The sequence below is a fragment of the Muntiacus reevesi genome, chromosome 2 (genome assembly GCF_963930625.1).
Source record: "Muntiacus reevesi chromosome 2, mMunRee1.1, whole genome shotgun sequence".
Classification (NCBI taxonomy): Eukaryota; Metazoa; Chordata; class Mammalia; order Artiodactyla; family Cervidae; genus Muntiacus; species Muntiacus reevesi.
Genome location: NC_089250.1, coordinates 60,551,420 through 60,571,231, shown reverse-complemented (window position 1 = coordinate 60,571,231; position 19,812 = coordinate 60,551,420). Strand labels below are relative to the sequence as shown.

The following is a 19,812-nucleotide window of genomic DNA, read 5'->3' as shown; positions in this document are numbered from 1 at the left end:
GAAAGCAGAATTCCTGGGTCTGACCCCGCTGTGCCCCGGGGAGCCGCCTGTCCGTCCCGCCCACCCCAGGATGCTGAGTCGGCCCACAGACTGCAGGGAAGGGCACAGACTGCATGGAAGGGCACAGCCAGGGTCGCTCACCCACGGGGTGGGGGTGGGGCTGCTCTTCACCAGGACGCCCCCACTGCAGACAGCTCAGCCCTCTGCCTTATTCAGGTCCTCCTTACTCACCACTGTCCTCCCTTCACCTGCCCCAGAAGTGCCCCCTCCATGCCCCACAGCACCCACCCTTCAAAACCACTAGACCCTGGGTTGTGCATTGCACAATGCAAATGCACCAGTGACTTTGAACAACCCCACTGCACAGGCAAGGAGATGGGCCCCTTGTTGTTCAGTCTCCAAGTCATGTCTGACACTTTGCGACTTCATGGCTGCAGCATGCTAGGCTCCTCTGTCCCTCACAATCTCCCAGAGTTTGCTTAAACTCATGTCCATTGAATCAGTGGTGCCATCCAACCAAGTCACCCTCTGTCGTCCCCTTCTTCTCCTGCCCTCAACCTTTCCCAACACCATGGGCTTTTCCAATGAGCCAGCTCTTCACATCAGGTGGCCAAATTGGAGCTTCAGCTTCAGTGTCAGTCCTTCCAATGAATATTCAGGGTTGATTTCCTTTAGGATTGACTGGTTGGACCTCCTTGCAGTCCAAGGGGCCCTCAAGAGTCTTCTCCAATGCCACAATTTGAAAGCATCCATTCTTCGGCACTCAGCCTTCTTTATGGTCCAACTCTCACATCCATACATGACTAGTGGAAAAGCCATAGCTTTGACTAGACAGAGCTTTGTCAGCAAAGTGATATCTCTGCTTTTTAATATGCTAAGTTTGTCACAGCTTTTCTTCCAAGGACCAAGCATCTTTCAATTTCATGGCTGCAGTCACCATCCACAGTGATTTTGGAGCCCAAGAAAATAAAGTCTGTCACTGTTTGCATTTTTTCCCCATCTATGTGCCATGATGGACCCCTAGAGGGACCCAGAGCCATCCAAGGCCCACACCAGAGGCCTGCTCTGGTCCGAAGGGGCTTGGCTCTGGGGCAGCATCCTGCAGGAGGACAAAGCGGCCTCGTGGCCCACCCCCACCCCCCACACCCACTCCAGGCCCACAGTGCACAAGGCTGGCTGCCCTCCCGCCACCGGGCCCACCCACTAGACCGGAGCAGAGGAGTGGGCAGCCAGCCAGGCTGGGAGTTAGCTCTCTGCGGTGACCAAGACAGAACCGGAGGTACAGAGCGCCAAATCACCCCCCACGGCCCCCGGAGTGGCGCCTCCGGTAAGCCTAGCTCAAGCCCCAGGATTTTCATTAATCCTACTAATCCCTGAACGCCAGGCCAGGTAGGGCTGGGGCTGATGGGCAGGGCCTCCCTTCTGCAAGGCTCAGAGCTCCCTGAACCAGTGATGAGGCAAAATCCTCGGCCCTGCCCCTGCTCTGAGCTCCCTCACCCTGCCTCCTGGACAGAGTCGCCTTCTTAGCCTCAGTTTCCCGATATGCACCCAGGAGATGCTACTCCTCACCTCCTCCCAGAGGCCAGAGCGAACTGAGGCCCCCAGATCCTGGCGTGGAAGGCCCTTGTCAATTGTGATGATGGCTATGAGCCCTTCGCACAAACTGGGGGAAATATTACAGCCTTTATTTCTTCAAACCCGAGCCATCTCTGAGGCCGCACATATCTCGGTCAGTGGGAAGCCCTACAGTGATCACAGTGGTTTCTCAGGCCACTTTCACCCTCCCAGGGCTCTGGGGGTGACTCATTCCTACAGAGGAGGGGTTGAGACTGCTGGTCACCATGTGTCATGGTTAAGGTCAGGGAGCCTAAACTGGAACACCCCATCCACCCCTCTTCTCCATCATGGGGCCTAGAGGCTTAAGGGAAGCTCTAGGTAGCCTGGAAGGCTAGCCCAGACTCTGGGGGCCTAGGACCCCCTCCATCCTGGGTGTGTGGACACCACCTGCTCCTGCCTCTCACTCTGGTAAAGAGCCTCCTGCTCTGTTCGGTTCTCAGACACTAGCCCTGGGGCAGTTCCCTGGGACTGGGCTCCAGGAGGGGTCTGTTCCGAACACTCAGCCCCAAGCCCTTTGTGTCCCTCAGCTTTGGCAGTGGGTCTGGAGTCAGAAAGGGGAGGAAAGGTAGGCCTTGTTCACCCCCCAGAGCTCAGAATAGCAGACCTCCTGGCGACCACTCTTTCCTTAACCCGCCAGTTTGTCTGCCTTCAATGCTACCAACCCACCATGTGGCCAAGTGGGGACATCCCCTCCAGAAGATCCCTCTATGACAGGAAGGAAGGTCTCAGGTGACCCTTCAAAAGAGCACAGATACATCACACAACATCCTAGGATACATGAGACCTGGGCTTTGCAAGGGAGGGGAGAAATAAAAATGACCCTCATCAGCACCCTTCATGGAGGGCTTGCCCTGCTGGGTCTGTAGATGGGAACTCACCAGACCTCTCCCTGTCCTCTTCTCCCAGCAACCCCACGAAAGAGGTGCAGCTTTGGGAAACAAGAGGGATGTGGCCTGCATGTGGTCATGCAGCTCTAGAGTTGCAGGGCAGGAATTCCGGCCTGGCTATCTAGCTCTGCAGTCACTGTGATGGGATGTCCAGGAAAGGAAGGGCTGGTGATAGGGGTCTGCAGTGGGCACTAGGCCTCTCCTGTGGCCCCTGTGAGAAGCTGGGGGAACACGGTTTGGCATCCGCACTGCCTCCCCCCTCATTACCTTCCTGGACAGAACTGGGCCAGAGCAGGAAGTAAACGTGGATGCCACCCAAGGAAGGATGTTCTAACAGTCCCCAACTCCGCAAGGACTGAGCCTCCTGTCCCAGGAGGTATGCAAGCCAGGTGGGATGGAGTTGAGAGACCAGGATTGATTGGATTCTCTGGATTCTCTCACCAGGCTTTAGAGGTGTCTCCTTCCTCCTCCACTCTGAGAGGTCTTCAAACCTAGACTATCTATCAAGTGTCACCCACTGAGAACACTGTCTTTTATTTTAATCTTTTAAATCACCAGGAGGGTCTGCCTAGCTTTCCAGATGGGACTGGAAGAGATTTAATCCTGGCACATGGTAACCCAGGCTGTGTGGGGCGAGAACACAAAGGCACCCAGGAGAGAGAAGCCGGGCTCAAGTGTGCTCTGGCCTGGGTGCAGATCCCACTCTGGCTTCTATGCTGGATGACCCTGGGCAAGTTACTTCCCCTCTCTGAGCCTCTGTTCCCTTCTGTAAAATGGGGAGAAGATGACTACCTCCCTGGGAGTTCAGTAGGACTTGCCGTGTACAGGGGCCTCAGGACAAAAACCAGCCGAGTTGATCAAGACACTCTCTCCCACAGTCTACTCTGCACATCAGCACCCCCCACCTTCACCTCCTGATCATCCCCCTCGCCCTCTGACCAGCTCCACCATCACTGCTCAGAGCAGCCTCCTCTCGGCTCCGCTTCAATCCCACCACGTCGCACTCTAGCTCCAGCCCCTGCAACGGCTCCCGTCTCACTCAGAGTCACTCCAGATGCCTTTTCCTGGTCTTCAAGGTCCCACCTGCCTGGCTGACCACCTCTCCCCCGCTGTTTCCCCCTCCCTCCCTCACTCACACCACCCACCACCGCACCCCCAGGATTTGTGAAGCCCCTGCCCCAGGCTTCAGCCTGTCACTTGCCAGACAGCCACACCAGGTGTCCTGAGAGGAGGGACTCTCCTCCCCACGTCCCCTTGCCTAGAGGAGCATGACCCCGAATCAGAGACACAGCCTGGTGCCTAAGGGGCAAGAGACACACAGCCCAATCCCAAGGCCAGTGGGACTTCAGCATCTGAGAACATTTATTTTCCTCTCCAGGACTCTGGCGAAGAAGGTTGACTTCACCAGATGGCAGAGTGGGGAGAGCCAGGGCGAGGTCTGTACCCTCTGGGCCTGGCAAAGGGTAAGCCAGGGACAGACAGGACCTCATGAGCCTGGTGGCCCTGCTGGCGGACTGGAGAGGGGACGGGCCACCTCGCAGCCTGATGTAGGAGGACGGGAGGTGGGCCTTCCGAGGCCTGGAGAGCAGCCTGAGGGAGGGGCCGTGGGGCAGGGAGGTCATCGGTCTCTGCAGGACGTGCTGAGATACCTGGGACAGGTCCGCGGGGGAGGACAGGGTGCGGGGGCAGACGGGGGCTGCAATAAGGATCGGGAGGGCTGGGACCATTAGGACGGGGCCAGGCTGGACGCCAGGAGCCTGGAGCCCGAGGCTGACAGCGAGGCTGAGGAGGGAGAGGAGGCCGTGGTAGTGGGCGGGCTGGCCGGGTGCTCAGGCGCGGTCTCCCTGTAGGGACCCAGGTCCTTCCGGATGCGTTGGGTCACCAGGAGGGTGAGCCAGCTCTGCTGGTCCAGGACTTTTTGCGTCTTAAAGGCAGGGTTCTGGGTGGATGCCAGCTCATTGAAGTGCAGGCTCTGGTAGATCTGAGGTGAGATCTGCAGGGAACAGAGCAGGGGACCGTGGGGAACAGCAAGGACCAAGAGCAGGGTTCCCAGGGAGGACGGACTCTGGGGGCATCCTGTGAGAGAGGAGCCATCCCCAGAGTTGCACGCCTGTCGCTGATGACCTGGGAGGGACAGGGAGGCCTGGAATGCTGTTCGTGAGGCCACAAAGACTAGGACATGACTTAGCGACTGAACAGCAACACTAGTGATGACCACACTCAGCCAAGCAGTGAGCCCCCTGGGCACCAGGCCCAGCCCCTGGCCCTCCTCTTGGTGCTGCCAACAATCCTGTGAGGTCAGTGCTGGACCGTCCCCGTCTTACAGTGAGGCCTCGAGCTGGACCCTGAGTGGGGCTCGAATGCAAGGAACTCTCCAGACCTGCCCCCACCTCTCCCGGCAGCACTCGCCATGATGTGCTGGGAGGCCCGTCTCCAGGAAAGGGCACGGAAGCCAAGTTCCTTTTTGGCACTGACCCCTCCCCAGCCTGGGGCCAGGGGGTTGCCTTTGAGTCCACACCCCAGAGGATGGGAGCTCCCCTGAGGAGGAGAGAGAGGTTGGGAGAGGCTGGGATCTGCCCAAGCAAGAGGCAGGATGGGACTCCAGGCTGGTCTTTCCAAAGTCCCTGGTCCCTTTCTCTCCCCAAGCACAGGCCTGTTCCTCTCCCGCTGTCTCTTGCTGAATGTGTGCCTAGGACCATGAGGCCCTGTGTCTGCTCCAGAATGGCACCCAGTGTGGAGACACGAGCAGTGAACCTGACTCTGCAACCGCATGGACTGCGGCCCACCAGGCTCCTCTGTCCATGGGATTTTCCAGGTGAGAATGCTGGAGTGGGTTGCCATTTCCTTCTCCAGGGGATCTTCCTGACCCAGAGATCGAACTGGGGTCTCCTGCACTGCAGGCAGATTCTTTACCGACTGAGCTACAAGGGAAGCCCAACAAACAAGCAGACTCTGGGAAGTGCTTTGAAGGCGATCAACAGGTTCCAGGTCCACAAACAACCTCCTGCCATAGGCTCAATGAGGTTTGTCCTCAAGGACAAAAGCTGTGTCCATGGCCTCAGGCAGGGCCTTGGCAAACAAACCAGCCAGACCGGCTTCATCCCAGAGCTGCCTATGGCACAGAATCCTGTTAAGGAAAGGTGTGCCCCTCACCCCCACTGGAGGGCCATGTGGGCATGATGGAAGTGGGTCCCCCAGCCTCTAGGCCCAGCATCTCAGGTAGGAACCCCACCCTGACTCACCTGGTGCTTCATCCAGCCGTACTGCACATTGGTAAACAGGAGTCCGGGGCTCCGCGACCTCTCCTTGGGCTTGTATGCTGCTCCCAGGACTTTGCTCTCCTGCAGGGGTCCCAGGCAAGGGCGAAGGCTCGGGGCTGAGGGTTGAGGGCTTCCCTACCCACTTAGTGCCCCACCCAGCCTCACCTGCTTGCCCTTGGATTCCCACTTGCACCAGGTATCCTCAATGTCCTCTGGGGAGCGCTTTCCAATCCATGGGGATGTCGGGGTTATCTTTTGCAGCCTGGCCCAGGCTTTAGCCTCCGTGTCTGCCTTCCCATTCAGGAGATCCAAGAGGACTACCTGCTCCCGCCGCTGGTACATCAGGGCCTCAGCAAGATCTCGCTCCTCCCTGATGTGAGGGGCTTTCCATCACAAGATGCCCTCTGTCCACATGATGGGACATCTCTCCCTAGGCGGGTTTCTCCTTTCTGGGCTGGATCCTCTCCAACCTTCTCATCCCTCCACTGAGGCTGTACAGCCCAGGGCCCATCAGTGGGCAAGTTTTCAGTTAACACTAACAAAGCCCTGCTTATCCTGGCCTCCATCAAGTCCTATGACACCTCCCACCACCTGACATCCTCTTCTATGGAGGCCTGACACCCCATCCAGACTTCCCCTGGGCCTCCCCTTGCAGGACACCTAAACCTCCTCTCCTTGCAAGCGGAACCTTGCCTCTGTCTTGTTGATATATCCTGACAGGACTGTGAAAGCGTAAGCCTTGATAGGAGCATAGGAGCCACAAGAACTCTATGGTGCCTGACAAACTCTTACTTACATGTCAAAATCCAACTCCAAAATCTCTATTCTATGAAGCCTTCCTTACTTGCTCTACCCAGTCAGGTGATTATCCTCTGAGCCAAGCCTGTCTTAATAGTCCTATTGTTCACCACATAGAACTGTTGCCATGAGTTACATATTCATCTCCCTCAGCAGACTGGGAGTTCTCTGAGGAAGGACCTATGTCTGGATAGTTTTGGATGTCCAAGAACCTAGCACAACCTGGCAGTCAGCAGGACTTCAATAAATATATTTTGAATGACCCAAAGCTATGGTTTTTCCAGTAGTCATGTACAGATGTGACAGTTGGACCATCTCTCAGAAGGCTGAGTGCCAAAGAATTGATGCTTTCAAACTATGGTGCTAGAGAAGACTCTTGAGAGTCCCTTGGATGCAAGGAGATCAAACCAGTCAATCCTAAAGGAAATCAGTCCTGACTATTCATTGGAAGGACTAATACTGAAGCTCAAGCTTCAATATTTTGGCCACATGATGCAAAGAGCTGACTCATTGGAAAAGACCCTGATGCTGGGAAAGATGGAGGGCAGGAGGAGAAGGGGGTGACAGAGGATGAGATGGTTGGATGGTATCACTGACTCAATGGACATGAGTTTGAGCAAACTCTGGAAGATAGTGAAGCACTGGGAAGCCTGGTGTGCTGCAGTCCGTGGGATAGCAAAGAGTTGGACATAGCACCTGAACAACAAAAAATTTATCTGAGACTTGGTCAGGAATAGGGATAGAGCACAGGTGGAGGAGGAACCTGTAGAGGAAAGAACATGTAGCATGCAACCTGCCTCCTCCGACTCAGAGAAATAACACACATGTCAAGACCAGAACCCTGGGCTCTCCCACCAGGGGCCTCCAGAGCCTGATTCTGGAGCAGGGTCCCCATCTAAGGACTTGGGGTTTTATATTTTCTGGTTTTCACTGCTCATTCTCACATCTGATCTGGGCTAGAACAGAGCCTCGGGCTCTGAGGCCACAGCCACCACCTGTAGAGTCAAGTTACCTGCAATTCCCATGCCTGTGACATTCTGAAGGCCCTACCTGCATATGCCCAGGACTACCCTACAAGGGAGGCCTCCTGGGATCCAGACCAGAGTTGACCAGTTGACCAACGACCAATGACCATTGTGATAACTCACTGCAGCTCTAGATGGAAAGTCTTCTCACTGGGGCCGAAGAAGTCACCCTCCTTCTTTAATCTTTCATTTAGTTCGCCATCAGTCATCATTGGGGTATCCTGCAGCCTTTTCCAAACACTCAGGCCAAACGTCCCTGTGATTTAACCAGACCCAGTTCAGTAGCAAGGACCGGCCAGCCCCTCCCTCCTGTGAACACTCTGTCCCTCACCATCCACCCTCAAGAGGTAGCCAGCAATCCCTTATTCCTGGCCTACACCTGACTCTGCCCAACATATCCCAGGCATTATGCTAGCTATTTGGCAAATATCTGGAGGAGTCAGACCCTAACCCTAGGATATACTTGGCATTCAGGCCTAAAGCATCCTGCCACACATACAGGCTAAGATGGAGAGGGTGCTATAGCAATGACTGAATAGTCCTCAGACAGGCTTTAACTGGCTCACATATAAAATGGCAATGGTGTATACAAGACTGTCAGGCATCTATCATTCACCTATCAGATGTGAAGTTAGGAATGGGTCTGTGGAGGATCAGGGCTGGAGTAGAAAGTAGGTAGTAAGAATAGAGAAATATGAGTCCTACTTCTGGGCAGGGTATAGTGAGCTGTAGGCCATTTTCATGCTTCAGAATTCTTTTTAATTAAGAAAAACAAAACAGATGTGTTACAAAGTCATATTTTTACAAATCACTGGAGAAGAATAAGATATCACCTCACACCAATCAGAGTGGCCATCATCAAAAAGAACACAGATTATGAATGCTGGTGAGGATCTGGAACAAAATGAACCCATGTACACTATTTGTAGGAATGTAAATGAGTGCAGCCACTGTGAAAAACAGCATGGGGGTTTCTCAAAAACTAAAAATAGGACTACCATACAATCCAACAACTCCACTCCTGGGTATACATCCAAAAAAATGTTCAAAAAGATACACACAGCCCAATGCTCATAGCAGCTTTATTTATAATTGCCAAGATACGGAAGCAACCTAAGAAGATGTGGTATGTATATCAATATATATAATGGAAAGCTACTCAGTCATAAAGAAAAAACAAAATTTCACCATTTGTGGCAACAAGAATGGACCTTGAAGGCTATATGCTAAGTGAAATAAGTCAGTCAGTCAAAGACAAACATGTCACTTCTAAGTCGAATTTTAAAAATATAACAAATTAATGAATATAATAAAAAAGAAGTAGATCCACAGATACAGAGAACAGACTAGTGATTACCAGCGGGGAGGTACAAACTACAGGGTGTAAGACAGGCTCAAGGACGTACGCTGCCCAACACAGGGAATTCTGCCAATATTTTGTAATAACTGTAAATGGAAAGTAACCTTTAAAAACTGTATTTTAAAAAAATCACTGGGGAGCTATAGAAGCAAAGAAGACTAGACAAACCAAAATTACAGAAAAGAAAGAGCTCTTTCCAGAAGGACTAAAATTGGGAACTGCTTTCTTCTCTGGGAGCATTTTTCTGAGTATGGGCACATGGTGAGTGAGAATCAGGTTCTGTTTAGCAGAAGAAAGATACCTGAAGATACGGAAACCGTCAGAGTTTCTAAGAGTCAATCTGGCTGGCATGACAGATTAAGTCTAGTGGAGTCCCAAAGGCACGGTTGTTTTCCCTACAGGAGAGCTTAGAGAATATGACTCAGTCATAAAAAAAGAGAAATCTTGCCATTTGTGACAACATGGGTGACTCTAGAAAGTACTGTGTTAAGTAAAATAAGTTAAAGAAAGACAAATGCCTCATGATCTCATTTATATAATCTAAACACCAAAACAAACAAATGAAACAAACAAAAACAGACTTAGAGATACATAGGACAAATGAGCGGTTGCCGCATGGAAAGAAGATTGGGGCCTGCGGTTGCTTAAGTTCTGGGGGTTGGGTTAGAAAGACAGAATGAGCTCACTAGGAGTCAAGAGTCTCACTGGAGGAAGACACCAACAACAAACACAACAGGCTTTACCCTGGAATCAACTGAACACAGAAGTAAACTAAGGCTCCTGAAGCCGCAGCCCAGCCCCAACCCAGCTCACTTCCTAACTGCATTGAGACAAGAAGCGCTACGCAGAGGAAAGAGCAACGCACTGGAGGAAAATCATATCAGCTTCAGTCTTTACAGTTTCTTTTCTACACAGTTCAGGAAAGTTCAGCTTGATTTGGGTTGGGTTTTTGTTTGGTTTGGTTTCATTGGAGTTTTTCTATACATGACATGTGAAAAGGCAGGAAAATATAACTAATAATCAAAAGAAGAAATAGGCAATAGAGTCAGATTCACAGATAATTCAGACTTTGGAGTTAATAGGTAAATACTTTAAAACAACTACTGTAAAAATGTTAAAGAAAATAAAGGAAAATGTGAACAGAACGGAGGAAAAGAAGCAGAATTTCAACCATTAATCGAAATTTGTAGAGAAAAATCAAATGAGTGTTCTAGAACTAAAAAATACAGTATCTGAATGGATTTAATAGCAGGCTGCATACAGGAGACAAGTTTAATGAGCTGGAAGGCAGATCAGTAGAAAATATTCAAACTGGAATGCAGAGATGGGGAAAAAAATGAAAAGAACAGAAGAGAGAATGAGAGACATGGGGCGACTATAAAATATATAATTGATCAATAAATACATAAATCAATGTTCAACCTCACTACTCATCAGGGATTCAAATTAAAACCACAGTAAAATGCCACTACATACTCACCAAAATGGCTAAAATTTAGTGCAATGACAATACCAAGTATTTACAAAGTTATGAGACAGTAAGAGTTGCTGTATGCAGCTGGTGAAAGACTGAAAACTGGTAAGCACTTTGAAAGATAGTTTAGCAGTATCTACTGAGACTGAATGTGTATACTCTGTGGTTCAGCAATTCCATTATATCTAACAGAAATGCATACACTTGTTAAAAAAAAAAAAATACCTGTATGAGGGTGTTCATAGCAGTATTTGTTTTTAATAGCCTGAAATAGCCCTAATGCCCACCAACAGTAGCACAGATAGATAAAGTATGGTATCAACAACAGAATACCACTCAGCAGTAAGAATGAATGAGCGACTATAGTCAATGAATGGCTGAACAGCACAAATATATGGTGTTTGAGAGAAAGAAGCCAGACACAAAGGAGAAACTGTCAAATGATTCCATTTAGACAAAGTTCAAGCCAGGCTAACATAAGCTTTGGATTTAGGAATCAGAACCGTGGTTACTTTTGGAAAGGAGTAGGTAGAGACAGTAGAGGTCAGGAGGTAAGGGAAGCCCTGAGTGCTGGTGATGTTCTGTTTTTTGATACAATGGTGGTTATATAGCTATATGTTTACTTCCTGAAAATTCACTAAGCTGAAAACACTTCTGGTTTGTGTGCTTTTCATTACATATGTTATACCTCAAGAATTAAGTTTACTTTTAAAAAGAGACTGTAATGTACCTTATCAGATATATGATCTGATATGCAAAGGCAAATAGTGTTGCACAGATGAGTGAATGAGCAAATGGACAGACTACTGAATGGACAATTGGACAGACTCACACCTTGTGATACTACTTGAGGAAAAACAGCTGCTGTGGTCTGAAACTCCCACCCCATGGGATATGAGGTTTATGCCAGCTTGTGTTCTAACAGGGTCAGGGCCAGGAAGGGCCATGGGGCATGACTGAGCTTCAGCAGGACCCTCCGTACCAATGGCGTCACCAGAGAGTTTCCAAGCCTTGACATCCCGGTCCTGGCCAGCACTGATAACCAGCTGGAGGCTGTCCACATATAGGATGTCTGCCACACTATCCAAATGGGCCTTCCAGGTAACCAGAAGCTGGGGTGGAATCAGGGAAATGGTCTGGCCGGCCTCAACCTACAGGGGACAGGGCAAGAAAATTAATTAAACTCCCAAGACACTGGCTCATCAGAGGGCACCCAGGGCTGGAGGTAGCAGAGGCTTCTGGAAGGAGCTGGGAAATGGGCCAGGGTTCTAGTTCTAGATACACCCCCACAGGAACTTTCTGGTGACCTTAGGTAAATCCAAGCATTTCTCTGGCCCTCACTGGTCCCTTTGGTAAAATCATTAAAAACAAACAAAAAAATTGCATATTGTTGTACTGCTTGCCAGCTTCCTATGTACAGATTATTTCATTTGAGCATCAGAATAACCTTATGGAATGTGTATGAGTCTCATCACTGCAGAGCGGAGAGAAGTGAAAGTCAGAAACATTCAGTAACCAGTCCAGAACCACACAGTTAGAAAGTGATGGGGCTAGACAAAAACCCAGGTCTTTTTTTCAAGCTATTTAGTTGGGCATCAGGCATGGAATAGGGTGATAAATGGAGTGATATATCACATTGCACTATGAAAGAATAAAATCTTACTTAATTGGAAAACGAGTGTAAATATCCAAGACTATTTTCAAATAAAACAGAAAAATTGATGCTTTTGAACTCTGGTGTTGGAGAAGACTCTTGAGAGTCCCTTGGACTGCAAGGAGATCAGTCCTTGGTGTTCACTGGAAGGACTGATGTTGAAGCTGAAACTCCAATACTTTGGCCACCTCATGCGAAGAGTTGACTTGTTGGAAAAGACCCCGATGCTGGGAGGGATTGAAGGCAGGAGGAGGAGGGGACGACAGAGGATGAGATGGCTGGATGGCATCACTGACTTAATGGACATGAGTTTGAGTAAACTTCGGGAGTTAGTGATAGACAGGGAAGCCTGGCGTGCTGCGATTCATGGGGTCGCAAAGAGTCGGACACGACTGAGCGACTGAACTGAACTGAACTGAACGAAGGAGGACATGTTTTATCATACTCAAGTACTTTACATCACAGTAATAAAAACGAGACAATGGAAGACAATATCTCAGAAATCAACCCACATATATATTTAAAACATTGATAAATGACAAGAATGGCAGGAAATTGGTGGTAATAGAGAACAGGATTCAATCAACAGTGTTGGAATTCCTGATAAACTAAGTAGTAAAACTTAATTCATTGCCCTATATCTTATAAGTAAACACTAGAAGGGTTGAAGAATCCTTTTTAATGAAACCATAAAACATTGAAGAGAAAGAATGAGTAACTATTATCTCTGAATTATTATCTCTGATAAGAAAGTGATAAGCAACAGAAAATATCACAACGGGAAGAAAAATTGACCACCAAAAAACATATTGTAATTTAAAACTCATCATAAATTAAAAGGCAAATGACAAACTGGGGGAAGGAGATGTTTGTAATACATATGACAGGCAATAAGCTAATATCTTTTAATATATTTTAAGATGATTGTACATCATTTATAAAAGATGATCACCACAAAAGAAAAATGGACCATGGACATGAAGAGGTAATTCACAAAATACATATAGCCAATAAAATAAGGGCAGATGTCAATATAAGCAAAAATATTTTCATAAAATCAAAAGAAACTATTTATATCTAAAAATCAGCTAAAAGGTTTTTTTTTTTTACTTTAAACATTTATTCATTGAATGCCTTATATATCTATCAGGGGGCACTCACTCAGATAAACACTGTTAATGATAAAAACTTTATGCTGTCAAGGATAAAGCGAAACAAACTAATAAAGTGAAAACCTATATAAACTTTCTGGAATGCAGTATGGCAGTACACATTAAAGACCTTAGATTTATGTCCTTTTACATACTACTTCCTTGGGATAAATTACCAGATGTGTAGATAAACAACTACAAACAAGGATTTGTAAAAAAACAAAACAAAACAAAAAAGAATATCTGCCCTATTGTTTCTATAGCTTTTTAAACACAGTTTTATTGAAATACAATTCACATACAACTTATCTATTTAAAGTGCTGGCTTCAGTGGCTTTTCATATATTCAGAGTTGCCACCATCAACATAACCAATTTTAGATGGTTTATCACCAGTTGACCTATATTCTTGCCAATATTTGGCATTGCCTGTCCTTTCAGTTTTAGTCATTCTGGTAGATATGTGGTGATATCACCTTTTGGTTTTAATTTGCATTTTCCTGACAACTAAGGAAAAAGTGCTCAAATTCACTAGTCATCAGGGAAATATCAAGTGATTTTTGAACTATGTAGATGCATTATCTGGGCTTCCTAAGGTGGCCTTATTGGTAAAGAACCTGCCAGGAGATATAAGACACATGGGTTTGATCCCTGAGTTGAGAAGATCCCCTGCAGGAGGGCATGGTAACCCAGTCCAGTACTGTTGCCCAAAGAATCCCACGGACAGAGAAGCCTGACAGGCTATATCCATAGAGTCACAAAGACTGGGACACGACTGAAGCGACTTAGCACACATGCAAATGCATTACCTACTCAAGAAAATACATAAATATTTTCATTATTTTTTAAAGGAATTTATGACCTCAGGGCCTTCATTGCAAAGATCAAAGCCCATGGAAGGTATACACATGTGTACATATGCATACATGTGTATACATGTGTGCATACATGTATATGCACATGACTACTTGGTGTGCGTATACTTATGTTTCACTGGTTAATAGTGACTTCTGGTGAGTAGAAAACCTTTTCCACACCAACCAGACAACCTTGTACAGAAAAACACGAAAGATTCAGAATCTCAGTGTGGGACTCTGGTGGGGCTCAGAGGCACTTTTCTCAGCAATTGTCCACTAATCATCCTACCTTTTTCTCCTCCGGGGGACTGTAGTTTGGGAGGTTGACCTGAATCCGTTCAGAAATTAGGAACCGAAACTTGTTGATATCACTAGGATGGTTCGTCTGCTTGTCAGAATGTGTGCAGTAATCCTTGATGTCCCAGATCTAGGCACAAAGCGTGGATTAGTAGCCCAGCACTCCTTGATCCCCAACACCTCCTCACTCTGAGGGTTCCTCCCAGACCATTTCTCTTCACTTCAGGGAGCTGGTTCTTACTCACACCCCTGAGGGGAATACGGCATCTTCTAGGCCAGACCTTTAGCTAGCATACAGGGAGAGTGTGACCGACCCAAGGACGAAACAGTCACACCTCACGTAACCACAAAGCACAAAATCTGCTGCTGAGACATCTGATCACAGATCAGATGCACAGCTGGGGGCGAGCGAGTAGCAGGAAGAGAATTCTAAAGCACAGGACCCATAGGAGAGCTTCTGGGCAGGGGGCCTCCTGACCAAGCCCTTCCTCACTTCCCTGGGCCCACAAGGGCAGGAGGGGACTCTGAGGTAACCCACCCCACCACCCACAGCGTCACAAGTGAAACAAGTGCCCAGAGGGCATAGGGGCTAGGCGAGGACCACAGATGGCAAAGAGGTGGCCAGAGCTTGGCTCATGCCAGCCCCTCGATCCCAGCGCCAGTTCTTCCTCACCTTGATGCAGCCTTTGCAATCCCCTGTGACAAGAATCCAGTCATTCTGATCCGTGGCCATGGCACCCACAACCACGTCCCCCTTGTCTACAGCGTCCACAGGGAACTTGCCCAGCAGGCCTCCGCTCCCGTGGATGGACCAGGCATAGATGTGACCGTCCATGCAGCTGCTCAGCAGGGCCGCCGAGTGCGGCAGGCGGGGCCTAGTCTGTAAGAAGATTATCTATGCGAGAGAGGGGAACCCACTCAGGGGTGCTGCGGGCCGGAGCTCCCCTGTGGCACAGTGCTGAGACGCCCAGGCAAGGAGCCACACCCGCCTGATCACCCAGTTTCCTAGACACCCAGTGAGAACAGTGATGCAATACCACCTTACCTACCTAGCTGGTGACCAGGAACTTTTGGCCAGATTATGAGCTCCCCAAGGACTGGGATTTGTATCTTTTTTGTTCACGACTTTATCCCATACGACACTGCCTGACACATCATAATAGATTGATGAATGGTTACCAAATGAAGACATACAAGTTTGATTGGTCTGAAGGCTCAAACAAAATATTCTAAAGACCTGTACTCAACTCAGAATGATGTAGAGAACAAACTCATTCCCCTTGATATATTTGTACAGTGAAATGCCAGGGTTCAATCCCTAGTCCGGGAAGATTCTACATGCCACGGAGCAACTCAGCCCATGCACCACAACTACTAAGCCCGCGCTCTAGTTCCCATGAGTCGTAACTACTGAAGCCGCGTGCCCTAGCACCCATGCAATGCAATAAGAGAAGCCAACGCAATGAGAAGCCTGTGCACCTCAGCAAAGAGTAACCTCTGCTCACCGCATCTAGAGAAAGGCCTGTGCACAGAGCAACCAAAAATAAAACTAATTACCTAATTTTAAAAAAAGTTAAAACCTCAGTGTGACACCACGAAGGCTGATGAGGTGAAAATGTTTCCAAGACACAACAGGCAAAGGATTCATTTCCAGAACATATAGACAGCTCCAAGAAATTAACACAGAAAAGAATGGAAAAGGATATGAATATACATTTATTCCACTGAAGAAATGCAAATGTCTAACAAATTTACAAAAAGCTCAACATCGCAAATAACCAAAGGAATATCAAAAGACAATGCTATTTTCCACCTACCAGACTGGCAGAAATGAAGACAAGGCTGATGTCTAGAACCGGCTTAGTGTGAGGACAAATGCAGATTCATGTACTATTAAAGACATGGAAATTTAAGAAAACAATTTTTTAACCTAATAAAGGGATACTGCTACTGCTAAGTCACTTCAGTTGTGTCTGACTCTGTGCGACCCCATCCCTGAGATTAAGCTGAATCCAAATTGCTAATGAGAAAACATATCTATAATATAGTTAAATTTAAAAAGCAAATACACATAGCTATATAATTTAACATCACTCCCCTTAAAAAAAAAAAAAGACAAAGCTAAACCAGCCTGTTAGCAGTGACTGTGACTACTGCTATTGGGGATGAGATGGAGTGCACAGTGAGAAACACGGACCTTTTACTTTTTGCTTTACACATATTTCTTTTTTTTTTTTAACCAATACTACTTTTTTAAGTTTTGGAGGGTTTTTTTAAGTCATTTTTTTAAAACAGAGGAGAGCACATTCAGAACCTGAAGGAGAAGGTCCAGCCACTGGTGGCTGTCTGCTCCATTCCACAGGACCCAGTCCCACAGGACACTGCTCCCCTGTTCTTGAGTCCCAGAAGCTGGGCCATGGAGCAGCCCTGCTGCAACCTACAGCTATTAATTATATTCTCACTGGGCTCATGGTAGGAACCTAGGAGACCCATATAGAATTACCCTATTATTTCAGATTAAACCTGGAAGGGGCCTTAGAGGTCACCTTACCCAGGGGTGACAGCAAAGGGAGATGTGTCCAAGCTCAGAAAGGAGGAAGGTATAGGAGGAGCAAGAACAGAGATAATCCGGTCCCCACTCACGTGTCACGCAAAAATTCAGGAGGGCATTTCACCAGTGGGTTCTGAAAATGCCACATCTCCTACTTCCCAGTCCAGCCCCCCAACCAGGAAGGAACACTGCCCCCCTCCCTAGACAGCCCCCCAACATTGGGGACACCTCCCAAATGGCAGCCCCGTAGCCAAGATCCTGAGCACTGCCATCATCTCCAGCAGGCCTCTCCAGGTCCTGGGAGAATGAGGCTGGGCCCCCAGACCCCCAGGTGCCACATCTCCAGTCTGCATCCCAACTGTCCAGCCCCTGGCTCACAACCCAGCCCCTGCCTGAGCATGGCCAACCTTCTCCACCGATGCATTGGACTGAAGCAACATCGTCTTCTGGAAGTCTGCTTTTTTCCTTTCAACCTCTTTGAGAGTTAAATATCTGCCAAGGGATAATCTTGACTGACTGAGGCTGTTAGCACTGAGAGGTTTCTGGAAAAAAAATAAATGGACCTCTCAGTTCAGGTTGAGACAACCTCTGGGGAACAGAGACAGAGGCAAATGCTTAAAGAGTAGACACCCCACCCCAAAAGATACAGCTGGGTGTCCAAAGGATCCTGGGTATAAAGACACTCCGATGCTGGAGAAGCTCTGGTTTAAGTTACCGGCAGTGTCTGCTCTCTGGGCAGAGAGCACAGTTGACTTTTGGGGAAGCCCCCTCCTTCATCCTGGAAAAGACACTGTGGCTAGAGGTAAGGATCAAGGGGTGTGTATGTAGTTATGCAACCCTGACACTTCGAGGATGGTCTGAGAGCCTCAGAGTGAAAGGTGTGCATGTATCCAGCAGGTCGTGTGGGTCAAAGTGCAGACTGCCCTGCGCCTCACAAGCCCTCTGGGTCTGCCCAGCTCCCCGGAATGGGAATCAGACTGCAGGTGCTGAGACAATCTGACTGGTCCCTCAAGCCCCTCACTGGAGATCACGGTTTTTGTGGCTAAGGGTCAGAGGCCAATGCATGTTGGGTCAGCAGGAGAGAATAGCTACCCCCTGCTCCTCCTTCCAACTCCCCCACTCCAAAACAGGGCTGTCCGACAAGCCTGGGAAGGTTAACCTGGGGCACAGGCCAGGACTCAGAGAGGGAGGGAAGTAGTGGCTGCCTTTGGGCTTCAGACCCCCACAGCTCGTTCTCTGGGGCAGGAGGCATGGGGGCTCATCTCTGCCTGGGTGATGAGAGTCCAAGGACAGAGAAAGGCTTTAACCTCAGCTGTACCCTTGACCCTTGAGTCTGCAGACACTAGGTCTATACTGGCGTGCTCCTGGAAGAGACTGGGCCCAGGCCCGAGGCAGCCATGGGCCTAAACGGAAGGGACCCCACCCGGGCCTGGCCAAGGCGCCTCTTCGGATGGTGGGGACACAGGGCAGCTACCTTCAGGGGCACTGGCTTTGCCGGCTCCTTGTCTCTGGGGTGTCTCATCACTGGAGGTGCCGACATCAGGTTCCGCCTCGGGTTGGCATCGACTGTGGCCTTCGTGCCGAGGCCCGGGGGCTGCGGGTGCGGCTTATAAGCCCACTTCTCCTGCTCGACGCAGGGCTTGCTGGGCCTGTGGCTATCGAACACACAGTCGTCCACATCCTTCACCTGTGCTTGGGAGGGAGACCTGTGAGGCGCTGCTGCGTCCTGGATGGAAGGGAGGCCTCCCCGTCCAATGCCAACACCACGGGGCCCTCCGGGTGCATTGGACTTGCTTCCCAGAATGGGAATCGAACCAGAGCTTAGAAGCCTGTCCCCAGGGCACCCACAGGCAGGGGACAGTGCCCATGAAGGACTCAGTCTCCCCATCTGTAAGTGGACAGTGCTTTCCAAGTATTTTTGAGGTAGCTTTTAGTCTGAAGGGAAACTCCAAAGTGTAAAATAGACAAAAAGCTGAAGTGTTCTGGAGAAGCTGCTGTAATAGTCTCCAAGCCTCTCTCCACAAGTTTGGAAAACTACTGGACGGGGTGACCCTGAAGGCCCCTTCCAGCTTTAATCTGCAAAGATAGAGTCATTCAGAGACTGTGGGGGCTTCCCATGTCCTACCAAGAGCCCAGTGAGCCCAGAGCAGTAATCTGTAGTAGCAATGGGTCAATGTGACCCACCTTCAAGGAGAGAGTAATCTCCTTGGGAGACTAGGACTAGAGCCACAAGACTCTGGAGTCAGACAGCCTGGATTTGGATCAATTACTTGATGGCTATGTGACCTCAGGAGAGATACTTAACCTCTCTGTGCCTGTTTCTTAATCTGTCAAGTGAGGATAATTATAAGAGCTACCACCTACCTCCCTAGCTCCCAAACTCCTTCAGAACAAGTCACCATCACTCCCTTCCACCTCCCAGGGTGTCCCTGACCCACCCCCTAGCCCTACATGGTTCTGGCCCACAGCTGAGAGAGCACAAAGAGAACAGCGTGTTTCTGCTGACCATACCCTCTTGGGCAGCAAGGGCAAGGGGCTCTGAGAGGCGTTGAAATTGAGGATGGGCCTGAAGGTGCCGATGTTCCAGAACAGGATGTCCCCATTGTAGGAGGAGGTGGCGATGAACTGGTTCTGGTACTTGGCCATGCTCAGGACATCCTCCGTGTGGAAGGTCTGCCAGTGGTAGCACAAGAGCACCGGCTTGATCTTGTGGAACCTGCACACGTGCCCAGAGGCAGGAGGGTGGAGCACTCAGCTTTATTGGTATCCTGGGAGAAGAGCATCCAAGTCTCTAGGGTCCCAAGCACTGACCCAGAGGAGGACCCCTCCAGAGGAGGCGTAGAGCAGAGTTGGAGCTCTGCCCTGCTGACCGCATTAACTGA

At 49.2% G+C, this 19,812-nt stretch overlaps 1 protein-coding gene across 1 annotated transcript in view; it reads right to left on the bottom strand.

Annotated features, from left to right (window-relative positions):
* Positions 1–3,920: 3,920 nt before the first annotated feature.
* EFCAB8 (EF-hand calcium binding domain 8) overlaps positions 3,921–19,812 on the bottom strand; it is a 50,426-nt gene continuing 34,534 nt past the window's right edge. The window contains exons 18-27 of the mRNA XM_065921829.1: positions 19,442–19,646; positions 18,405–18,617; positions 17,338–17,472; positions 15,053–15,259; positions 14,372–14,509; positions 11,404–11,572; positions 7,711–7,843; positions 5,930–6,134; positions 5,747–5,845; positions 3,921–4,497 (exon numbers count right to left, since the gene is read on the bottom strand). Coding sequence (XP_065777901.1) covers positions 4,231–4,497; positions 5,747–5,845; positions 5,930–6,134; positions 7,711–7,843; positions 11,404–11,572; positions 14,372–14,509; positions 15,053–15,259; positions 17,338–17,472; positions 18,405–18,617; positions 19,442–19,646 — 1,771 coding nt within the window. The 3' untranslated portion in view covers positions 3,921–4,230. The remainder of the gene's footprint in view (positions 4,498–5,746; positions 5,846–5,929; positions 6,135–7,710; positions 7,844–11,403; positions 11,573–14,371; positions 14,510–15,052; positions 15,260–17,337; positions 17,473–18,404; positions 18,618–19,441; positions 19,647–19,812) is intronic.